Source organism: Salmo salar, chromosome 20, assembly GCF_965601325.2.
Source record: "Salmo salar chromosome 20, fSalSal1, whole genome shotgun sequence".
NCBI classification, from domain to species: Eukaryota; Metazoa; Chordata; class Actinopteri; order Salmoniformes; family Salmonidae; genus Salmo; species Salmo salar.
The window spans coordinates 34,870,225-34,891,908 of NC_138310.1; the positions used below are offsets into that span (position 1 = coordinate 34,870,225).

General features: G+C 42.5%; 1 protein-coding gene across 4 annotated transcripts; it reads left to right on the top strand.

Annotated features, from left to right (window-relative positions):
• The first annotated feature begins 1,740 nt into the window (after positions 1–1,740).
• Positions 1,741–21,215, top strand: LOC106580507 (transmembrane protein 150A). Of its 4 annotated transcripts, none has more exons than XM_014161656.3 (9): positions 1,765–1,846; positions 3,085–3,215; positions 3,474–3,736; positions 3,999–4,046; positions 4,212–4,298; positions 13,534–13,601; positions 16,856–16,983; positions 17,882–18,059; positions 19,930–21,215. In XM_014161656.3, the coding sequence occupies exons 3-9, from the start codon at positions 3,672–3,674 to the stop codon at positions 20,226–20,228; spliced, it is 873 nt and encodes a 290-aa protein (XP_014017131.2). In that variant the 5' UTR covers positions 1,765–1,846; positions 3,085–3,215; positions 3,474–3,671; the 3' UTR covers positions 20,229–21,215. The 4 variants fall into 4 exon arrangements, with proteins under 4 accessions (XP_014017130.2, XP_014017134.2, XP_014017131.2 ...); XM_014161657.3 differs by having other exon boundaries at positions 3,085–3,164; XM_014161655.3 differs by lacking the exon at positions 3,085–3,215 and having other exon boundaries at positions 1,741–1,846.
• Positions 21,216–21,684: the final 469 nt, after the last annotated feature.

The following is a 21,684-nucleotide window of genomic DNA, read 5'->3' on the forward strand; positions in this document are numbered from 1 at the left end:
TCGAATGCCTCACAAGGGTGAAAGAGAATGAGGTGGCCAAAGTCAGGGCTATCCAGAGCAGCTGTTAAAAGGGTTGAGGGTTTGAATGGTGCGCTTGAAGAGTCCATGGTGGTGGATTTTAAGTTCCTCTGTGTTTATATCACCGACAAACTGAAATGGTCCACGCACACAGACAGTGTGGTGAAGAAGGCGCAACAGCGCCTCTTCAACCTCAGGAGGCTGAAGAAATGTGTCATGACACCGAACACCCTCACTAACTTTTACAGGTGCACAATTGAGCGCATCCTGTTGGGCTGTATCAATTGCCTGGTACGGCAATTGCACCGCACACAACTGCACAGCTCTCCAGAGGGTGGTGCAATCTGCACAACGCATCACCGGGGGCAAACTACCTGCCCTCCAGGACACCTACAACACCCGATGTCACAGGAAGGCCAAAAAGATCATCAAGTACATCAACCACCCGAGCCACTGCCTTTTCACTCCGCTTCCATCCAGAAGGCGAGGTCAGTACAGGTGCATCAAAGCTGGGACAGAGATTGAAAAACAGCTTCTCTCTCAAGGCCATCAGATTGTTAAACAGCCACCACTAGCACAGAGAGACTTGACATTGGGCACTTTAATAAATGGTACACTAGTCACTTTAATAATGCCACTTTAAGAATGTTTACATATCTTGCATTACTCATCTCATATGTATTTAATGTATACCGCATCCTTCACTGTAACGCCCTGGCCATAGAGAGGGGTTTTGTTCTTTATTTTGGTTAGGCCATGGTGTTACATTGGGTGGGCGTTCTATGTTCATTTTTCTATGTTTTTGTATTTCTTTGTTTTGGGCCGTGTGTCTCCCAATCAGGCACAGCTGTAGTTCGTTGTTGCTGATTGGGAGTCACACATAAGGAGCCTGTTTTTCCATTTGGGTTTTGTGGGGGGATTGTTTCTGTTTAGTACCTGACAGGACTGTTTGGCTGTCGGTTTTCCTGTTTTTGTTGTATAGTGTTCTTACGGTTATTAAAATTCAAGATGAACACTAACTCCGCTGCACCTTGGTCTACTCTTTCCACAGACAGCCGTTACATTCACTATCTATTCTTTACTATCTATTGTATCTTAGCCGATCTGTCACTGCTCATCCATATATTATATAGTTATATATTCTTATCCCATTTCTTTACTAGATTGTATGTATTAGGTTTTGCTGTGGAATTTGTTAGATATTAGGTTTGTTGTGGAATATTACCTGTTAGATACTGCTGTACTGTCGGATCTAGAAGCGCAAGCATTTAGCTACACTCGCAATAACATCTGCTAACCATGTGTATGTGACCAATAAAAAATGATTTGATTTGATAGGCTTTCACTGTAGGATGCAGGATCCTGACATTTTAAAGGTTAGGAAGGTGGACTTTTTACCTTTATAGCTAGAGTGATACATGGCACTGCCAAGGTGGAGAGAAAGTCCAGGAAGATAGAAATCATTGTGGAAGTGGCGGAGTGGTTCCTGGGGCTGAAAGATTTCTCGGCAAAGGAGTTACATGGAAAATTGTCACAAGCTGTACCACCCTCAGGTCCTAGAGCCTGAGAAGGTAGATGTGGAGAATTGAAAGAAGGAAGAAGTGGGAGTTTTGTTTTGTCAATGTACTATTTTTATTTTGGTGAATTAAGTTAGTTTCACAATCACTATGGATTTTTTTTGTACCTTGTTTTGGTTTCAACCCGTCCAGTTGGTGGCGGCAATACAACTTTTGAGGTAGTAGTCCGCCATAAAACCCACAGAAGAAGAAGAGGAGTGGCACGCACGATTGAGTGGAGGGGCCCGTTTTAAAGGGAAACCAATGTTGAGGTTCGTGGTGGGAATAGCGGGATCTGGGTTATGTATATAGTGGTTTTCATTATATGTGCTACGGTTGTGGACGTTTAACTTGTATGCGGTGTCAAAACTAGCCAGTCAGGCACCGCTAACCCCTCTCTTTTGTTAAGTTGTCCAGCCCGCCAGCTAGCTACTTTCTTTGGAGAAAGGGGATAATAATTATTTAGCCGGCATAAACCAGCTGTCTGTCAGTGAACACACTTTACCGCAGCGTTACTGGTACCCAACCCCGCTTTAACTTGTTAGCTAGTAGCAGTGTTGACTAGTTGGCTTACGTTCGTTTGCGTATGGACTAACGTTGGTTAGCGAAACAAGATGCTATGTCGTTAGCTAACTAGGAGGAACGATGTAACGTTAATAGGATCAAATGCATTAACTACTCTTGGTAGCAAGGTAATGCATTTGATCCTACGGTAGGTGGCTAGTTTACCTGTCACACTTGCAGGGTGTACTGCCAACCATTTGAGACTAGCTTTAATTAGCTAGCTAGTGGTTAGCTAACGTTGCTGGCTAACAGCCGGTGTTCTGACAATGATAATCTGATCATCCATGCCAGCCACAGTGCAACAATGGATCATAGCTACTCAGTTTCAACATCAGTCTGCTAGATAACCCAATTATTGTTGCTTGCTGCAGTTGGACCTCAAATGAATTAGCCTAGCACGATAGAGAGGGACCCCTGCCCTAGCCAAGTCCGATGCTTCAGTAACAGTGGGGGTTGGGCGTTCAAATCCCGGAGTTCTGTAGCTGAAACATCTGTCAATGTGAGACTTGAGAAGAGATATCCAGCTAAATGGGGAAATTGATCAAGCCTAGACAGGAAATATTCTGTCATGAACCTCTCCATTATCTCTTCCCTGTGTAAATGTATCAGGAAACAATGGCCTCTCACATTTGTCATGGAGATGAGCGCTCAGTATCTCTACCGCCCCCCACATTGTATAAAATATACTGTATTACAGTACTACTTGAAAACTAAACTACCCCTTTAAGACTTAGGTTAGTCTTTTCTAATGTGATCATGGAAAACCAAGAGCTTGTTTTAGTTGCTGTGTGATCATTCTTAGTTCATTCTAATCCCTGTGAGTCTGAGCGAAGGTTGAAACTGTACAGGCCTAAACTGCACACTATGCAAAATGACACTGCTTATGTCAGTCAACACACTAATTTTAGTATAGCAATGACCAATCAGATTTTGTTTTCTTCTGTAGGTTATACTAACAGGGTGATTTTGACAGAGCGTTGGTCCAGTAATCGAAAGGTCACTGGTTCGAATCCCTGAGCCGACTAGGTGAACAATCTGTTGTGTTCTCGAGCAAGCCACTTAACCTTAATTGCTCCTGTAAGTCACTCTGAATAAGAGTGTCTGCTAAATTAAGAAACGGTTAAATGTTATTGTGGTGTGATTTTCCTAGACCAAGGATACCTGATTTTAGAATTCCTGATGTCTGACATTTTTTTCAGGCAACTAAAGAAAGTGAAGTCACCCTACTGAAAAATAAACTACAAATACTATGCCTAATTGTTCTTTCTCCCTTGCCCCTCTTTTCTCCTCTGCTCACATTTGGCCTTTTGTTCCACTCCCTGCTCTGTGGTAAAGACAGCTGCTGGTTGCAGGCATCGAGCGGCATAACACAAGCAGTGTGCCATCCCCCCGTCCTCCTCTCATGCCCCCCCCCCCATGTCTGTCCTCCCTGCCTGTTAGTGTCCCCACCTTGTCCCCTCATTGTCTGCCTTGTCCAGCCTGAAGCCCTCCTCTACCTCATGCTTTGAACAAAGACAGCACACTGCGAGTCCAATGACTGCCTGGATCGTCTTGCCTGTCAGCCTCTCTGCCTTCTCCATCACAGGAATATGGATAGTGTGAGTTCTCAAATACTAGGCTGCAGTTACATTTGTCTTCCTTACTAAGGGTGTACTACAAAGTGATTGACAGAGAAACATTGATATCTGGTTTCTTGGACACTGATTAAGGACACAGATTAAGCCCAGTCCTGGATTTAAAAAAGCATGCTTAATGGAGAATCTAACATTTTTTGTCCATGACTAGTCTTAATATATGTCCAGGAATCCAGTCCATAATGTTGTGATTTTAAGTCATTGATGTGTTTGTTTTCCCCCACAGCTACGCCATGGCTGTGATGAATCATCACGTTTGTCCTGTGGAGAACTGGTGAGTGACCCTTCAGTGAGTTTCATATTAAACTTTGTGGGAATAAAGAAGACCCCGTTTTGTCTTTGGATTTATAGCCTACATTGACTTGATTCTACAGTATATCATCTGCTTGACTGAACAAAAAAGGGCTAATTCCCTCCCAAAATTGTGTCTTGTGTGCAGGTCCTACAATGTGACATGTACAGAGGAGATGGCCAGGCCAGGCTTCCCTAAGACGTGTTGCACCATACAGGACATCCCACTAATCAGGTCTCACATTCCTTCGTTCGCTTGCTCTCTCTCACCTTTCATGCTGACCACACCTGCTGCGTTTTGTGCGTGAGCATTGCAAAATGATGTACACGTGTTCAGTCATTTCATCAAAACTGCTTGTGCGCATCAATGAGTGTTAGCGTAGCTAGGCGCTAAAATAGCCACTTGACGCACTGCAAGTCCTGCATCTCCCATCTCCTCATTGGTTTTTAGGAGCATATACAGTGAGGGGAAAAAAGTATTTGATCCCCTGCTGATTTTGTACATTTGCCCACTGACAAAGAAATGATCAGTCTATAATTTTAATGATGGGTTTACTTGAACAGTGAGAGACAGAATAACAACAAAAAACAGAAAACCGCATGTCAAAAATGTTGTAAATTGCATTTTAATGAGGGAAATAAGTATTTGACCCCTCTGCAAAACATGACTTAGTACTTGGTGGCAAAACCCTTGTTGGCAATCACAGAGGTCAGACGTTTCTTGTAGTTGGCCACCAGGTTTGCACACATCTCAGGAGAGATTTTGTCCCACTCCTCTTTGCAGATCTTCTCCAAGTCATTAAGGTTTCGAGGCTGACGTTTGGCAACTCGAACCTTCAGCTCCCTCCACAGATTTTCTTTGGGATTAAGGTCTAGAGACTGGCTAGGCCACTCCAGGACCTTAATGTGCTTCTTCTTGAGCCACTCCTTTGTTGCCTTGGCCGTGTGTTTTGGGTCATTGTCATGCTGGAATACCCATCCACGACCCATTTTCAATGCCCTGGCTGAGGGAAGGAGGTTCTCACCCAGGATTTGACGGTACATGGCCCCGTCCATCGTCCCTTTGATGCGGTGAAGTTGTCCTGTCCCCTTAGCAGAAAAACACCCCCAAAGCATAATGTTTCCACCTCCGTGTTTGACGGTGGGGATGGTGTTCTTGGGGTCATAGGCAGCATTCCTCCTCCTCCAAACACAGCGAGTTGAGTTGATGCCAAAGAGCTCCATTTTGGTCTCATCTGACCACAACACTTTCACCCAGTTGTCCTCTGAATCATTCAGATGTTCATTGGCAAACTTCAGACGGGCATGTATATGTGCTTTCTTGAGCAGGGGGACCTTGCGGGCGCTGCAGGATTTCAGTCCTTCACGTCGTAGTGTGTTACCAATTGTTTTCTTGATGACTATGGTCCCAGCTGCCTTTAGATCATTGACAAGATCCTCCCGTGTAGTTCTGGACTGATTCCTCACCGTTCTCATGATCATTGCAACTCCACGAGGTGAGATCTTGCATGGAGCCCCAGGCTGAGGGATATTGACAGTTCTTTTGTGTTTCTTCCATTTGCGAATAATCGCACCAACTGTTGTCACCTTCTCACCAAGCTGCTTGGCGATGGTCTTGTACCCCATTCCAGCCTTGTGTAGGTCTACAATCTTGTTCCTGACATCCTTGGAGAGCTATTTGGTCTTGACCATGGTGGAGAGTTTGGAATCTGATTGATTGCTTCTGTGGACAGGTGTCTTTTATACAGGTAAGAGATTAAGAGTGTGCTCCTAATCTCAGCTCGTTACCTGTATAAAAGACACCTGGGAGCCATAAATCTTTCTGCTGTAGAGGGGGTGAAATACTTATTTCCCTCATTAAAATGCAAATCAATTTATAACATTTTTGACATGTGTTTTTCTGGATTTTTATGTTGTTCTGTCTCTCACTGTTCAAATAAACCTAGCATTTAAAATTATAGACTGATCATTTCTTTGTCAGTGGGCAAACGTACAAAATCAGCAGGGGATCAAATACTTTTTTCCCTCACTGTACATGTGGGTGATTGAAAGATGAATGAGGTCAACACTCCAGTCCGGTTGGTTGCAGTAGTGCATCTTAAAGTTGGTTGCCAACCTAAACTAACTAAGTTTTCCATTTTAATCTGTGGATTAATTGTCAGAGTATAGAACACACAATGTTGTGACTAAAAATGGGCCGATACTCTACAACGGTCCAGCAAAAAAAAAAAAGACTACATTTCAGGTAAAATAACTAGCCAATATTTTTATCCCAGGACAAATTAGCTAGCAACAGCAAGCTTGCTAGCTAAATGTCCATGAATGTTTTAATGTGTTTTTTGACCTTTCCCCAAATTAATATAGTTGGTTCAGAGTTAATTTTGAAATTTCAAAGTGCGTGTCCTGATTGCGCCTGGTGGGGATAGACAAACTCAACATGCACACGCACGAAGCTGGTTTGGTCATGTAACCGGTATGGGAGTTGATCAATGTTTTGTTTGTTTTCAAATTCTTTGTGGGTCTGTGGGAAATATGTATCTCTAATGTGGTCATGCATTTGGTAGGAGGTTAAGAAGTGCAGCTCAGTGTCCACCTCATTTGGTGGGCACAGAGGCAGACCTGGCTCTGTAGAGAAGACAGGCTATGGCGGCTTCTCTCAATAGCAAGGCTATGCTCACTGAGTCTACATGGAATTATTGACTATTTTGTCAGTCAGTGGTCAGGTATTGTGTATTTTGTTTACAGTCAAATAGCATTAGTTTGCTCTGTTCTTTCCAGTATGTCATAGTTTTCTTTTTGCCGCCTTATAATTTGGTTGGGTCTAATTGTGTTGCTGTCCTGGAGCTTTGTGGGGTTTGTGTTTTTGAACAGAGCCCCGGAACCAGCTAGCTGATGGGACTCTTCTCTAGGTTAATCTCTCTGTAGGTGATGGTTTTGTCATAGGATGTGTGAGCATCGCTTCCTTTTAGATGGTTGTGGAATTTAAGATATATTTTCTAGATTTTGTTAACTAGTGGGTGAAGTCCTAATTCTGCTCTGTATACATTGTTTGTTGTACACAAGTGTATTTTTGCAGAATTCTGCATGTAGTCTCAATTGGGTGTTTGTGCCATTTTTTTTGTGAGTTATTGGTTGGTGAGTGGACCACAGACCTCAACCATAGAGGACATGTATAGAGTGCAGTGATGTGTCCTATAAGGAGCATTGGTGGCAAATCAGATGGCCTAAAGGTAATGAACATCTAGCCGCTCGAGAGCACCCTTACCTGCCGATCTATACATTACGTCTCCGTATTCTAGTATGGGTAGGATGGTAATCTTTATCAGGGTTAGTTTGACAGCTGGGGTGAAAGAGAAGCGGTTACGATAGAGGAAACCAAGTCTAGATTTAACATTAGCCTGCAGCTTTAATATGTGCTGAGAGAAGGACAGTGTACCGTCTAGCCATACTCCCAAGTACTTGTATGAGGTGACTATCTCAAGCTCTAAACCCTTAGAGGTAGTAATAACACCTGGGAGAAGAGGGACATTCTTCTTACCAAACCACATGACCTTTGTTTTGGATGTGTTAAGGGCAGAGAAAGCTTGTTGGACACTAAAAGCTTTGTCATAGAGCATTTAACACAAAATCCAGGGAGGGGCCAGCTGAGTATAAGACTGTATCATCTGCATATAAATGGATGAGAGAGCTCCCTACTGCCTGAGCTATGTTGTTGATGTAAATTGAGAAGAGTGTGGGGCCTAGGATTGAGCCTTGGGGTACACCCTTGGTGACAGGCAGTGGCTGAGACAGCAGATGTTCTGACAGCAGTAGTTAGCAAACCAGGCCAAAGACCCCTCAGAGACATCAAAAGCTTTGGCCAAGTCAATAAAAATAGCAGCACAACATTGCTTAGAATCAAGGGAAATGGTGACATCATTGAGGACCTTTAAGGTTGCAGTGACACATCCATAACCTGAGCGGAAACTAGATTGCATACCAGAGAGAATACTATAGACATCAAGAAAGCCAGTCAGATAAACAGGGCAAAATAGAAATAAGCCTATAACAGTTAGGATCAGCTTGATCTCCCCCTTTTAAATAAAGGATGAACCATGGCTGCCTTTCAAGCAATGGGAACCTCCCCAGAAAGGAGAGAGAGGCTTAGCGATGATAGGGGCAGCAACCTTAAAGAAGGGTCTAAACCATCAGACCCAGATGTTTTTTTGGGGGGTCAAGTTTAAGGAGCTCCTTTAGCACTTCGGACTCAGTGACCGTCTGCAGGGAGAAACTTTGTAGCGGGGCAGGGGGATAAGAGGGAGAAGCATTGGGTCTAGTCGAATTAGAAGGGGTGGGAGATGAGGAAATGTTGGACGGGCAAGGAGGCATGGCTGAGTCAAATAAGAATCCTGACTTAATGACGTGGTGATTAAAGAGCTCAGCCATGTGCTTTTTGTCAGTAACAACCACATCAACATTAAGGGACATGGGCAGCTGTGAGGAGGAGGGCTTATTCTCCAGGTCGTTAACCGTTTACCAGAACTTCTTGGGGTTAGACCCACGGAGAGAGAGAACTTCTCCTTTAAGTAACCGGATAGCCGGAGTGCACTTATTACTAATTTGCCTGAACGAGAGCCAGTCAGCCTAAGTATGCGTATGCCAAGCCTTTCGCTAAATGCAATTCTTGAGGTGGAGTAACTCTACAAGATCACAGTCAAACCAGGGGCTGAACCTGTTTTTAATTTATGTGGGTGTGCTTGTTAACAATACCACTGAAAATGGTTGTCCTGGCTACTGGACCTTTTTTGGTACACCATTATTTTTGTCTTCCTGAAATTTACTGTCAGGGCCAGAATCTGTGCAGAAGCTTAGGTGCTGCTGTAGGCCCTTCTTGGTTGGGGACTGACACACCAGATATTCTGCAAACAGACATTTGATTTCCGAGTCTAGTAGGGTAAGGCTGCAGACTGTTCGAGTGTTCTCGACAATTCATTGATATACAGTGCATTCGGAAAGTATATAGACCCATTGGCCTGTTTCCACATTTTGTTACGTTAGTCTTAATCTAAAATGGATTAAATCGTTTCTCAATCTACACACAATACCCCATAATGACCAAGCAAAAACTGGTTCTAAGATGTTTGCAAATGTATTAAATAAAAAATATCACATTTACATAAGTATTCAGACCCTTTACTCAGTACTTTGTTGAAGCACTTTTGGCAGCGATTACAGCCTTGAGTATTCTTGGGTATGACACTACAAGCTTGGCACACTTGTATTTGGAGTTTCTCACATTCTTCTCTGCAGGTCCTCTCAAGCTCTGTCAGGTTGGATGGGAGTGTCGCTGCAGGTCTCTCCAGAGATGTTCTGTCTGGGCCACTCAAGGACATTCAGAGACTTGCCCTGAAGCCATTCCTGCATTGTCTTGGCTGTGTGCTTAGGGTCGTTGTCCTGTTGAAAGGTGAACTTTTGCCCCAGTCTGAGGTCCTGAGCACTCTGGAGCAGGTTTTCATCAAGGATCTCTCTGTACTTTGCTCCGTTCAACTTTCCCTCGATCCGGCTGCTGAAAAACATCCCCACGGCATGATGCTGCCATCACCATGCTTCACCGTAGGGTTGGTGTCAGGGTTCTTCCAGACGTGACGCTTAGCATTCAGGCCAAAGAGTTCAATCTTGGTTTCATCAGACCAGAGAATCTTGTTTCTCATGGTCTGAGAGTCTTTAGGTTCCTTTTGGCAAACTCCAAGGGGGCTGTCATGTGCCTTTTACTGAGGAGTGGCTTCAGTCTGGCCGCGCTACCATACAATCCTGATTGGTAGAGTGCTGCGGAGATGGTTGTCCTTCTGGAAGGTTCTCCACAGAGAAACTCTGGAGCTCTGTCAGAGTGACCATCGGGTTCTAGGTCACCTCCACAAGGCCTTTCTCCCCTGATTGCGCAGCTTGGCTGAGCGGCCAGCTCTAGGAAGAGTCTTGGTGGTTTCAAACTTATCCATTTAATGATGGAGGTCACTGTGTTCTTGGACCTTCAATGCTTCAAAACAAATGTTACCCTTCCCTAGATCTGTGCCTCACAATCCTGTCTCTTAGCTCTATGGACAATTCCTTTGACCTCATGGCTTGGTTTTTGTTCTGACATGCACTGTCAATTGTGGGACCTTTTTATATAGACAGGTGTGTGCCTATCCAAATCATGTCCAATCAATTGAATTTACCACAGGTGGACTCCAATCAAGTTCTCAAAACATCTCAAGGATGATCAATGTGAACAGGATGCACCAGAGCTCAATTTCGAGTCTCCTAGCAAAGGGTCTGAATACTTATGTAAATAAGGTATTACTGTTTCATTTTAATTACATTTTCTAAAAATGTATTAATGCTTATTTTCTATTACAGCATATTGGAGGACTAATTCATATTCCATTCACCGAGCTCAATATGACATCGATAGGTTTAGGCTACTACATGGTACTCGAATTTTCCCTATACCCATCAAGAGGTTGCTACAACATAGCCAATGAAAAGTTTGCAACGTCTGTGCACAGGTTGAGAGAGAAACTTGAGTAATCAAGGTGACACAGTGACACTTTCAATACCGCCTTGCACACTCTTGCCTGCATCTAGCTGATCTAGGGTGTAATCATTAGTCCAAAAGTTGCAAACGAGAGTTTCTATTGGACAAATTCAGATATGTTTATCCCAGTTTTGTTACTTTGTTCAACTACTGTCTTTCTCTTTGAGTCAACATGCATTGCAGTGCTAGATAGCTTCAGCTTAGACTTTCAGTACTACATTCATTCTCTGATCCTTTGATTTGGGTGGATGTCATTTCATGCTACAAGATCTCTGATAGGCTCAAAGACATCCTCCGGAAGTTGTCATAATTACTGTGGAAGGGCAGTGAGAACCATGAGCCTCCTAGGTTTTGTATTTACAGTTGAAGTCGGAAGTTTACATACACTTAGGTTGGAGTCATTAAAACTCGTTTTTCAACCACTCCACAAATTTCTTGTTAACAAACTATAGTTTTGGCAAGTCGGTGAGGACATCTACTTTGTGCATGACACAAGTCATTTTTCCAACAATTGTTTACAGACAGATTATTCCACTTATAATACACAATTCCAGTGGGTCAGAATTTTACATACACTAAGTTGACTGTCTTTAAACAGCTTTGAAAATTCCAGAAAATGATGTCATGGCTTTAGAAGCTTCTGATTAATTGGCATCATTTAGGTTAATTGGCATCATTTGAGTCAATTGGAGGTGTACCTGTGGATTTATTTCAAGGCCTACCTTCAAACTCAGTGCCTCTTTGCTTGACATCATGGGAAAATCAAAAGAAATCAGCCAAGACCTCAAAAAAATTGTCCACCTCCACAAGTCTGGTTCATCCTTGGGAGCAATTTCCAAATGCCTGAAGGTACCACGTTCATCTGTAAAGACAATAGTATGCAAGTATAAACACCAATGGACCACGCTACCGTCATACCGCTTAGGAAGGAGACGCGTTCTGTCTCCTAGAGATGAACGTACTTTGGTGTGAAAAGTGCAACTCAATCCCAGAACAACAGCAAAGGACCTTGTGAAGATGCTGGATGAAAACGGTACAAAAGTATCTATATCCACAGTAAAACGAGTCCTATAACGACATAACCTGAAATGCAGCTCAGCAAGGAAGAAGCCACTGCTCCAAAACCGCCATAAAAAAGACAGACTACGGTTTGCAACTCTACATTGGGACAAAAAATGTCCTCTGGTCTGATGAAACAAAAATAGTACTGTTTGGCCATAATAACCATTGTTATGTTTGGAGGAAAAAGGGGGAGGCTTGCAAGCCTGAAGAACACCATCCCAACCGTGAAGCACGGAGGTGGCAGCATCGTGTTGTGGGGGTGCTTTGCTGCAGGAGGGACTGGTGCACTTCACAAAATAGATGGCATCATAAGGCAGGAAAATTATGTGGATATATTGAAGCAATATCTAAAGACATCAGTCAGGATGTTTAAGCTTGGTCGCAAATGGGTCTTCCAAATGGACAATGACCCCAAGCATACTTCCAAACTTGTGGCAAAATGGCTTCAGGACAAGGTTAAGGTATTGGAGTGGCCATCACAAAGCCCTGACCTCAATCCCATAGAAAATTTGTGGGCAGAACTGAAAAAGTGTGTGTGAGCAAGGAGGCCTACAAACCTGACTCGGTTACACCAGCTCTTTCACATTCTGAAAATAAAGTGGTGATCCTCTTTCACATTCTTAAAATAAAGTGGTGATCCTAACTGACCTAAGACAGGGAATTTTTACTTGGATTAAATGTCAGGAATTGTGAAAGAGTTTAAATGTATTTGGCTAAGGTGTATGTAAGCTTCGGACTTCAACTGTAAGTCAATGTACCCAGAGGATGGAACCTAGCTATCCTCCGGCTACACCATGGTGCTACCCTACAGAGTGCTGTTGAGGTAACGAAGACGTACATTGCAGAACAGTGTGTTTTTAATGAATGATTTGGTGACGTGACTTTATATTTAGTTAAAAATAAGTCACTAAAATGTTTCTGAAATTCACTGAGGAGGATGGTCCTCCTGTGAGGAGCCTCCACTGTTGTAGATGAATGGGAGGAGATGGGTTAAAGAAAGATTTTTAAGCATTGAGATATGGATTGTGTATGTGCGCCATTTAGAAGATGAATGGGCAAGACAAAAGTTTAAGTTTAAGTGCCTTTTGAATGAGGTATGGTAGTAGGTGCCAAGTGCACCGGTTTGTGTCAAGAACTGCAATGCTGCTGTTTTTTTTTTTTTTTTTTTTTGACGCTCAATAGTTTCCCATGTGTATCAAGAATGGTCCATCACCCAAAGGACATACAGGTAACTTGACAAAACTGTAGGAAGCAATGGAGTCAACATGGGCCAGTATCCCTATGGAACACTTTCGACACCTTGTAGTCCATGCCCAAATGAATTGAGGCTGTTCTGAGGGCAGAAGGGGGTGCAACTCAATGTTGGGTAGGTGTTCCTAATGTTTTGTACACTCAGTGTAAGAGGGTGGGGCTCAAGCTGCATCCCTGTCTCACCCCCTGGCCCTGAAGAAAGAGATGTGTTTATTGACAATTTTAACTGCACACTTGTTTGTGTACATGGATTTTATAATGCCATGTTTTCCCCCAACACTGCTTTCCATCAATTTGTATAGCAGACCCTCATGCCAAATTGATTCTAAAGCTTTTTTTTAAATCAACCAAGCATGAGAAGACTGCTTTTGTTTGTCAATAAGGGTCTCTCTCGCTCTTACTCCCTCTCGCTCTCTGATAATACACTCATCTACAGTCTTGTAACCATACCAGAAGAGAAATGGTGAAATAGTAACAACCTTGTCATGCATGCCTTTTCCTAACATTTTAATCATGGTCATAATATAGGCCTAGTCAACTTGTGAGTGGATTCCTTATGCGTTTTGGGTGACATGTTGTTTCATCCCTCTTGTGTCTCGTACAGTAAATGTGGCTCCTTCCCCCCTGAGAGCTGTCTGTTCAGTCTGATCGGGAACGTCGGAGGCTTCATGGGTAAGAAGAGCCTCTTCTCCATCCCAAATGGCAAACTATTCACGATTTAGTGTACTATTTTTGACCTGGGCCCATAGTGCACTACTTTTGAACAGAGACCTATGTAGGGATTAATAGGGTGTCATTTGGGATGCAGCCCCTCTTCTGTCATCACTCACACTGACAATAAGCTGTGCCCTTTGTATTACCCATCAGTGACGTATTGGAGGTCAAAGGAAAAATCCACCCAAAACCACTCATTCCTTTAATTTACAGTGTTAAATAACACTTTTTTTTTTGGCAAACAAATGTTTCATTTTGCGGTTATAAGGTTGGTAGTAAAATTGTTGTGACAATCTGTAGCAGCTCAAGTCTACTACAAAATCCACAATGCAATGGTTGCTCTGCTGGCTGGCTAGGTAGCTAGCTAGCTAACGTAGCTTCATGCAATAAAACCAAAGACATTGTCAGCATGTAACGTAGGTAGTTAGTGCAGTTTGTGACTTTACCGCTAAATATTTAGGACTCTACAATCTCACCATGTTCAACCTGCAGATTGATGTGCCTCAGAGTGGAGTCTAACATTCGGAACGGCAGAAACTTTGCCCATGCTACGTCAATGGGCACTCGCTGAAACCCAACATTAGCACGAATTTCGGCAACAAGAAGTACAACATTACAAATCTTTTCTCAGATGTGAGATAATTAACTTGCCATCTGGATGGTCTTCAGAGATTAGATTTGAGGGTAGCTGAAGGATGGGATTAAAAACAAAATGACTATTGTAAAATGCATTGTCTGTAAAATGTATGTAGAAGCCTAAGTGTTGTTGTCCATTATTTTACTCCAATTAGGGGAGGGGTGGTAGGGTTAGGAGAAAATAAAGGAAAATGATAACAAAAAGTGTATATACAGTACCAGTCAAAATGTGGGACACCTTCTCATTCAAGGGTTTTTCTCTTTTTACTATTCTGCATTGTAGAATAATAGACATATAAACTTTGAAATAACACATGGAATCAGGTAGTAACCAAAAAAGTGTTAAACAAATCAAAATATATTTGAGATTCTTCAAAATAGCCACCCTTTGCCTTGATGACAGCTTTGCACTTGGCCTTCTCTCAACCAGCTTCACCTGGAATGCTTTTCCAACTGTCTTGAAGGGTTCCTACATATGCTGAGCACTTGTTGGCTGCTTTTCCTTCACTTTGCGGTCCAACTTATCCCAAAACATCTCATTTGGGTTGAGGTTGGGTGACTTTGTGGAGGCTAGGTTATCTGATGCAGCACTCCATCACTCTCCTTCTTGGTCAAATAGCCTTTACACAACCTGGAGGTGTGTTGGGTCATTGTCCTGTTGAAAAACAAATGATAGTCCCACTAAGCGCAAACCAGATGGGATGGCGTAACGCTGCAGAATGCTGTGTTAGCCATGCTGATTAAGTATGCCTTGAATTCTAAATAAATCAATGACAGTGTCATTAGCAAAGCATCCCCACACCATCAAACCTCCATGCTTCACGGTGGGAACTACACATGCGGAGATCATCCATTCACCTACTCTGCGTTTCAAAGACACGGCGGTTGGAACCAAAAATCTGATTTTGACTCATCAGACCAAAGGACAGATTTCCACCAGTCTAATGTCCATTGCTCATGTTTCTTGGCCCAAGTAAGTCTCTTCTTATTGGTGTCCTTTAGTAGTGGTTTCTTTGCAGCAATTAAACCGTGAAGGCCTGATTTCACGCAGTCTCCTCTGAACAGTTGATGTTGTCTGTTATGTGTTGTGTCTGCAATGTGTCTGTTACTTGAACTCTGAAGCATTTATTTGGGCTGCAATTTCTGAGGCTGGTAACTCTAATGAACTTCTCCTCTGCAGCAGATGTAACTCTGGGTCTTCCTTTCCTGTAATGGTCCTCAGAGCCAGTTTCATCATAGCGCTTGAGGGTTTTTGCTATTGCACTTGAAGAAACTATCAAAGTTCTTAATTTTCCGAATTGACTGATCTTCATGCCTTTAAGTAATGATCGACTGTTGTTTCTTCTCTTTGCTTATTTGAGCTGTTCTTGCCATAATATGGACTTGGTCTTAGCCCTATTTGGTAAATCTTCTGTATACCACTCCTACCTTGTCACAGCACAATTGATTGGCTCAAACACAAGAAGGAAAGCAATTCCACAAATTAACTTTTACAAAGCACACCTGTTAATTGAAATGCATTCCAGGTGACTACCTCATGAAGCTGATTGAGAGAATGCCAAGAGTGTGCAAAGCTGTCAAGGCATAGGGGGACTACTTTGAAGAGTTTAAAATATATTTTGATTTGTTTAACACTTTCCGTATGTGTCATATTTTTGGCATCTTCACTATTATTCTACAATGTAAAAAAAAAAAAAAAAAAAAAGCCCTTGAATGAGTGTCCAAACTGGTACTGTGTATGGGGGATTTTAAATGATGCAGACAATTACGTTGCAGATAGATTATAGTTTACATCAATATTAAAGCTGATCTACCCCCTAGAAAAAAATTACTTGACATCTGTAGTGTCGTATAGCTTTCGAATCGTGACAATACGTACTTTCAAGGAAAATAGCAATTTTTTACATATACACTGACTTTGAGAAGGGATTGCATGATGATTAGCTTAGCAACCGCAAGACAACATAAAAGCGATTGGTCGACAGTCTGCTGGGTGGGCGTAATATTTTTTTTTATCTCAGTAGGAATATCGCCAAAATATGATCATTGGCTCATTCGAGAGGTTGGTTGTTTGTGCAACAGTGCAGATAATACTTTTGCTGTGTCATGGTGATAACGATCTGAAGGTGGTGATTAAATACCTAGAATGTATATTTATATCAGTTTTTTTGTCATTGGTGTTAAGAAATATCACCTCACATAATCTCCTTTTTAGTACATTATCACCATGACACAGCAAATGGGTGCTGAGTCCACAGGTATAATGTGAACTTTTATCAAAACAAATATTTAGAAGAATTTCCTATATAGGCCTAACTGATCTTGTCTGCCTGCCTAGATGGATTTATATAGCAAATCGGTGTATGCCACTAGTCAGCAGTATGTGCAGAAGGGCTTGAAATGGGCTCTGGTCTTCAATCAATAATGCATGTGGCCTTTCTGCCATTATTGCCATCCCCCCTTTTATCATCTATGACCTTTCTCCATTACTTCCTGTTCTGTCTTATTTATCACCACTCACTCTGCTGCCGTTGTCTGTGCTCCTCTTCATCCCATCTCTCTTGCTCTCCCCCCAGTGGTGATGGTGTGCCTTCTGCGCTATGCCCAGGTGATTGAGCACAGCCACGCTTGCTGGATTAACACCAACGCCCTGTTGTCTGGCTGCACCAACGCTGTAGGACTGGTCATGGTGGGAAACTTCCAGGTGATTCACTCCAATTCTTCTCTAGACATACAGTACATCTTGATTCCATATCTCTGCTACCAGTCCCTCTCCAGCTGTGACTGTATTATCCCAATGACTTGATGTCAATTAAACCCCACCATGATTTTTCATTTTGGTCTTATAGCAGACACTCTTATCCAGAGCAACTTACAGTTTTGTCAATTATCAAGTGGTGGCTATATTCTCCTGCTGATTCCCTGTGTTGTCTAATATTTGTCTATTGGTTAAAAACAAGGGGTGTGGGTGGGCAGGAGTGGGTGTTAAAGGCTTTGGTTTTTCTATTTATGTTTTGAGGTTGGACTTTAGCACCTATAGCTCGTTAGCACATGGTGTCACCTCATCAGTCAGTATGTTACACCTGTGCTGGTTGCTATCCCATTAGTGGGAAGGTGTTTCACCTGTGTTGGTCAAGGTGCTCCAGGCGAGCTTGAGAGATGTTGGGGAGAGCTACACTTCATGTAAGCTGAGGTGTGGTTTTGAAAGAAGCCTGAGTTTTGGTGTTTTTTTTTTTTTTGCTCCATATTCTTTTTACTCCCTATCCTGTTTTATTTTTTTTGTTTGTCTTTTTGGAGGCAAACCTAGTGGGCATCCATGGTGGGTGTCTTTTTTATAACCCCTTACTAGTGGGTTTGTCAACTTTCAGTGTGCACCCACATGGGTGCCTTTCAGAACCCCTTTCTGTTTTGGTTGTTAAAGTTTCTTTGTTAGCTCCCTTTTGTTGTGAGCGACGTTTGTGAGTTTGTCTTGTGGGTGGGTTCAGGGGGACAAGCAATGGAATTTGGGTATTCGGAGCGGCTTCACTTGTATATAAAAATTTGTTTTCAATCTCAAAAAATAAATAAATGGATTAACATGTTTTACCCCCCTCCCTGGGCAGGTTGACCATGCCAAGTCTCTGCACTACGTTGGCGCGGGCGTGGCATTCCCTGCGGGTCTGCTCTTCGTGTGCCTGCAGTGTGTTCTCACCTACCGGATGGCCATTACCGCCCTCGACTACTGGATGGCACACGTCCGCGTGGCGCTGGCCGCAGGAGCCCTGGTCTCACTTGTCCTTAGTATCCTTCCGGACTCGCTGGGATTGGTGGAGGGGTGGGGGTAGGTTACTAGATATTGGTCATGATGGATTCCACCATTTAATAAAAGGTGACTGATCATGTCACCATAGCGTCATGTAATTTCAATCAAACACAGTTGATGTGTAATTTCTCTTCTGTATTGAAGCCTTGCAATGGCTAGTCTGTGAAACCGCGTAAGCGGTAGTCTAGTTCCTGTCAGTCGTCTGTGATGAATGGGGCTCTGGACAAAAATACTGCACTACATAGTGTAGTGACGTGACTTTCATTAATGGGATGACAGTTGATTCGACAAATAACAATGTTTAATTGTTACCCAATATTAAATTGATCATGTAACTATTAACTCATTTGGAATTTGGGGCACCACGGTAGAAGTTGTTTATAGAGTTGCCATCTCCCGAATGAAACTCAATTTGTGTTATATCGATAAGTTATTAATCATTACTTCATATTAGTCTCATTCTGAATGTTGCAGACTTCTTGAATCTGCACAAACCCAAGTCTTACTGATCATTCTGTACCACACAAATTGATTTGATTTATTTACTAACTAAATGATAACGCAGGATATACACGCACGGTATAGGTTATTGATTAGAAACGTAATACGATGAAAATGGATCCCTAGCAGACTAACACAATATGACACTTGTTAAAAAAGATAGAGTTAAGGCGAGACAACACTTGGATTTATTTGGAAACTATGCTCACAGTAATCCTAATACCTTGCCCTGAACTGCCACCCGTTTTGGGTAAGCAATAATGCATGTATTTACATGTTGAAGGTCTTCCTTTGACTTGTATCTCTGTTGGACCCAGGCCTTTGAAAAGGGTTCGATTGGGCCTTCTCCTTAGTTTGTAAGTGTAACGCTCTAATTGTTAGTTGTCTGTTTACTTTCACTCGTTCTGGAAGAGTGGTCTTCTGAGGACAGCTAATCAGCTGTGTCGATGATTCCCAGAGTTGTGATGAGAGCAGTGTAGTTGACGATGATTTGAAGAGAATAACCGGATGGTTCTACTTAAATTCACTTTCTTAGATACAGTACTTACAACAGCTACTCAACTGTAACATTGATTGTTAGAGGCTACTTCGTTGTCTTCAACTCGTGTTGATTTTCAGGGTCGTGACCCAATGGAGACCTAGCTGCAGCTTGAGTCCTAGTCTGGTATGTTAATTCTTAACTCAATCTTTTATACACAATGCTAAAAAGGAGCATTTCCGTCATACTGACACGCTCTCTGAGCTCCCTCGGGCGTGGCTAGTTATGGGCCAAAACATAATCAAAAATGATGATCTCCTTAGAAAACTAAAGTCACATTCCTATCTTAACAAAAATATTCTCTTCATCCTTTATTTCCTACACAACGTAAAGGATGTAAACCTGATATACACAGTGTGAAAGCTCTTCAAGTTACAATATTTTTGTTATATCGCTTTTGTACCTTTCTTTTAATGATAGACATTAATTTCCCATATTCCATCTCATCATTCCCCACATTCGGATGTTGAAATATATTGTCCCAGTGTTCACTTTTGGACGTTAGTTTTTGGGTGGCAAAATGTCCCTGTAACAGAGACATTCCAATCCCCCATACTAGAGACCAAAAAGAGTCGTCTGGTGCATACAATTTACGATTTGGTGTGAGGTGTCATAAAACCCCCAAACCAATCCCTTCTCCCTTCTGCGGGTGAGAGGGATCTGTGGAAGTTGCTCCATTGTAACCTGATCTTTGGATCGTCACAGGAGAGTCATGACAGAGTGCCATTTGGGACACATCCATAGATTTATTGATGTGGCCTTTCTTCCTCCATCGATGGGGCTGTTGCATCTCCTTAACTCTTTCCCAGGTGGTATCTTCTTCATCCACGAGAGCTTTGTTCTCCAGCACGCAGCAGCCATCTGCGAGTGGGTCTTTACCGTGGACATCCTTGTCTTCTACGGCACCTTCACCTACGAGTTTGGCACAGTCACCAACGACACCATGATGGTTGGCCTGCAGCAGACCCACCACCACTCGGGGGTCATGATGGGCGGCACAGCCGGGGCCATGTCGCTGAGCATGGGAGCCAAGGGCCTAAAGTCCCCTGGAGGAAGCAGCACATCCACCCATCTCAACTGCACCCCAGAGAGCATAGCCATGTTGTAGCTCTGCTGGGGTCAAGGAGATCACCACACAGGCAGCAGGGGTCAATGATGGCACTGGCCAGCCAGAGGGAGGAGACAAGACATTGAAAATCACAAGATATGATTGACACACCGGGTTGGTATTGCTGTATTGGGTTTTTGTGTTTTAATAAGCCATCCGCTTCTCCACTACGGTCGAATTTCCTTCACTTCACACTTACACAAAGAATAAATATCTGGGATGATGAGGGGTGATGATACTGTGACTGTTTCCAAGATGGCTACTGGCCTCTGCACACTGTCATGATACCGTCTTTCTTAAAGATCAGTGTTTGAACGGTCACTGAGGCTTTTGCCAGTGTTCATCCTTGTCATGTTGGGATGACAGACACAAAATAAGGTTTATTTTATATGCCAACTTTTAGTTTTTTTTTTCTGCCACATTTTACAGACTTCCTCTACCTGGCCATGGCTTGTGGTGGGGCCCGGTCTCTCATGCCATTCAACTCTGCACGCTACAATTTGAATGAGAGAGTAGAGTGCGTCTTTGGATTGATCAGACTGAGTTTTTTTCTTTTGTCTACTCTGCCAATGTTAAAGCATCGTAATAGAAAATATTGAATGTTTGAGAAGTGGAACTATAGATTGTATACCGTTATGTACATGACAGTTCAGCCTGGCCTCAGAGCAATATGAAATGTACTAAACGTATTTCTGAGCACCTTCAAGATGTATGATGCCTACTAATGGTTTAGTTACTTGACACACACTAAAGTAGGGAGGTTGGTCGAAGAGGATGGTTGGGCGTAACCCACGACAGACTAGCAAGCCAAAGGTTGCATGTTTTAGAAACGTCAGGGACAACTATAGCATTTTAGCTAACCCTGATTGTAAACGTAACCAAATCCACCTAACCTTTGTCATTCGTTCCCCTAACTGCCAATGTTAATTTTCCTTTGTTATGGTGCAACAAGCAACCTGGTCTCAAATAAAGATGTGCAATACTATACATCCTCCAAGAAGTATGATAAGTTATGTCTTCCAATTTGAATGCTATTGTACGACCGGGTAACACGTATGATACTATACGTCCTCTAATTTGTATCATATTGTACGACTGCTATTCCATTCATAATGTAACTTAACATAATTGAGGTCTCAGATTTACATACAGAATAATACGATTAGCCCTGAGACCAAGTTGAACAGGTTGTACGCACACCTTTTTATTGATCAATCAAGTATAAATGAACTGTAGAAGGATTTGTGAAATTAGCAATGTCATTTGGCAAGAACATTTACACATTTTGTGCACACTACCTGCCCAAGACCTCTAATAGCTGCCTCAAAAGGGCAAGTGATATGACTTGATTTCTTATTGTTTAAAATGATAGCTCTGTTTAGTTTTTATATTAGTTATTCCCTAGATAGCATTTTATAGATGTATGAAATGCTATGTACATCTATCTAGCTAACAG

What these genes read in the sequence shown, in the direction of transcription:
- LOC106580507 (XM_014161655.3), top strand. Translation starts at nt 3,672, where the DNA reads ATGACTGCCTGGATCGTCTTGCCTGTCAGCCTCTCTGCCTTCTCCATC. An exon ending in ATCACAGGAATATGGATAGT is followed by an intron (nt 3,737 to 3,998) that starts GTGAGTTCTCAA and finishes TTTCCCCCACAG; the next exon opens with CTACGCCATGGCTGTGATGA. An exon ending in GTTTGTCCTGTGGAGAACTG is followed by an intron (nt 4,047 to 4,211) that starts GTGAGTGACCCT and finishes TCTTGTGTGCAG; the next exon opens with GTCCTACAATGTGACATGTA.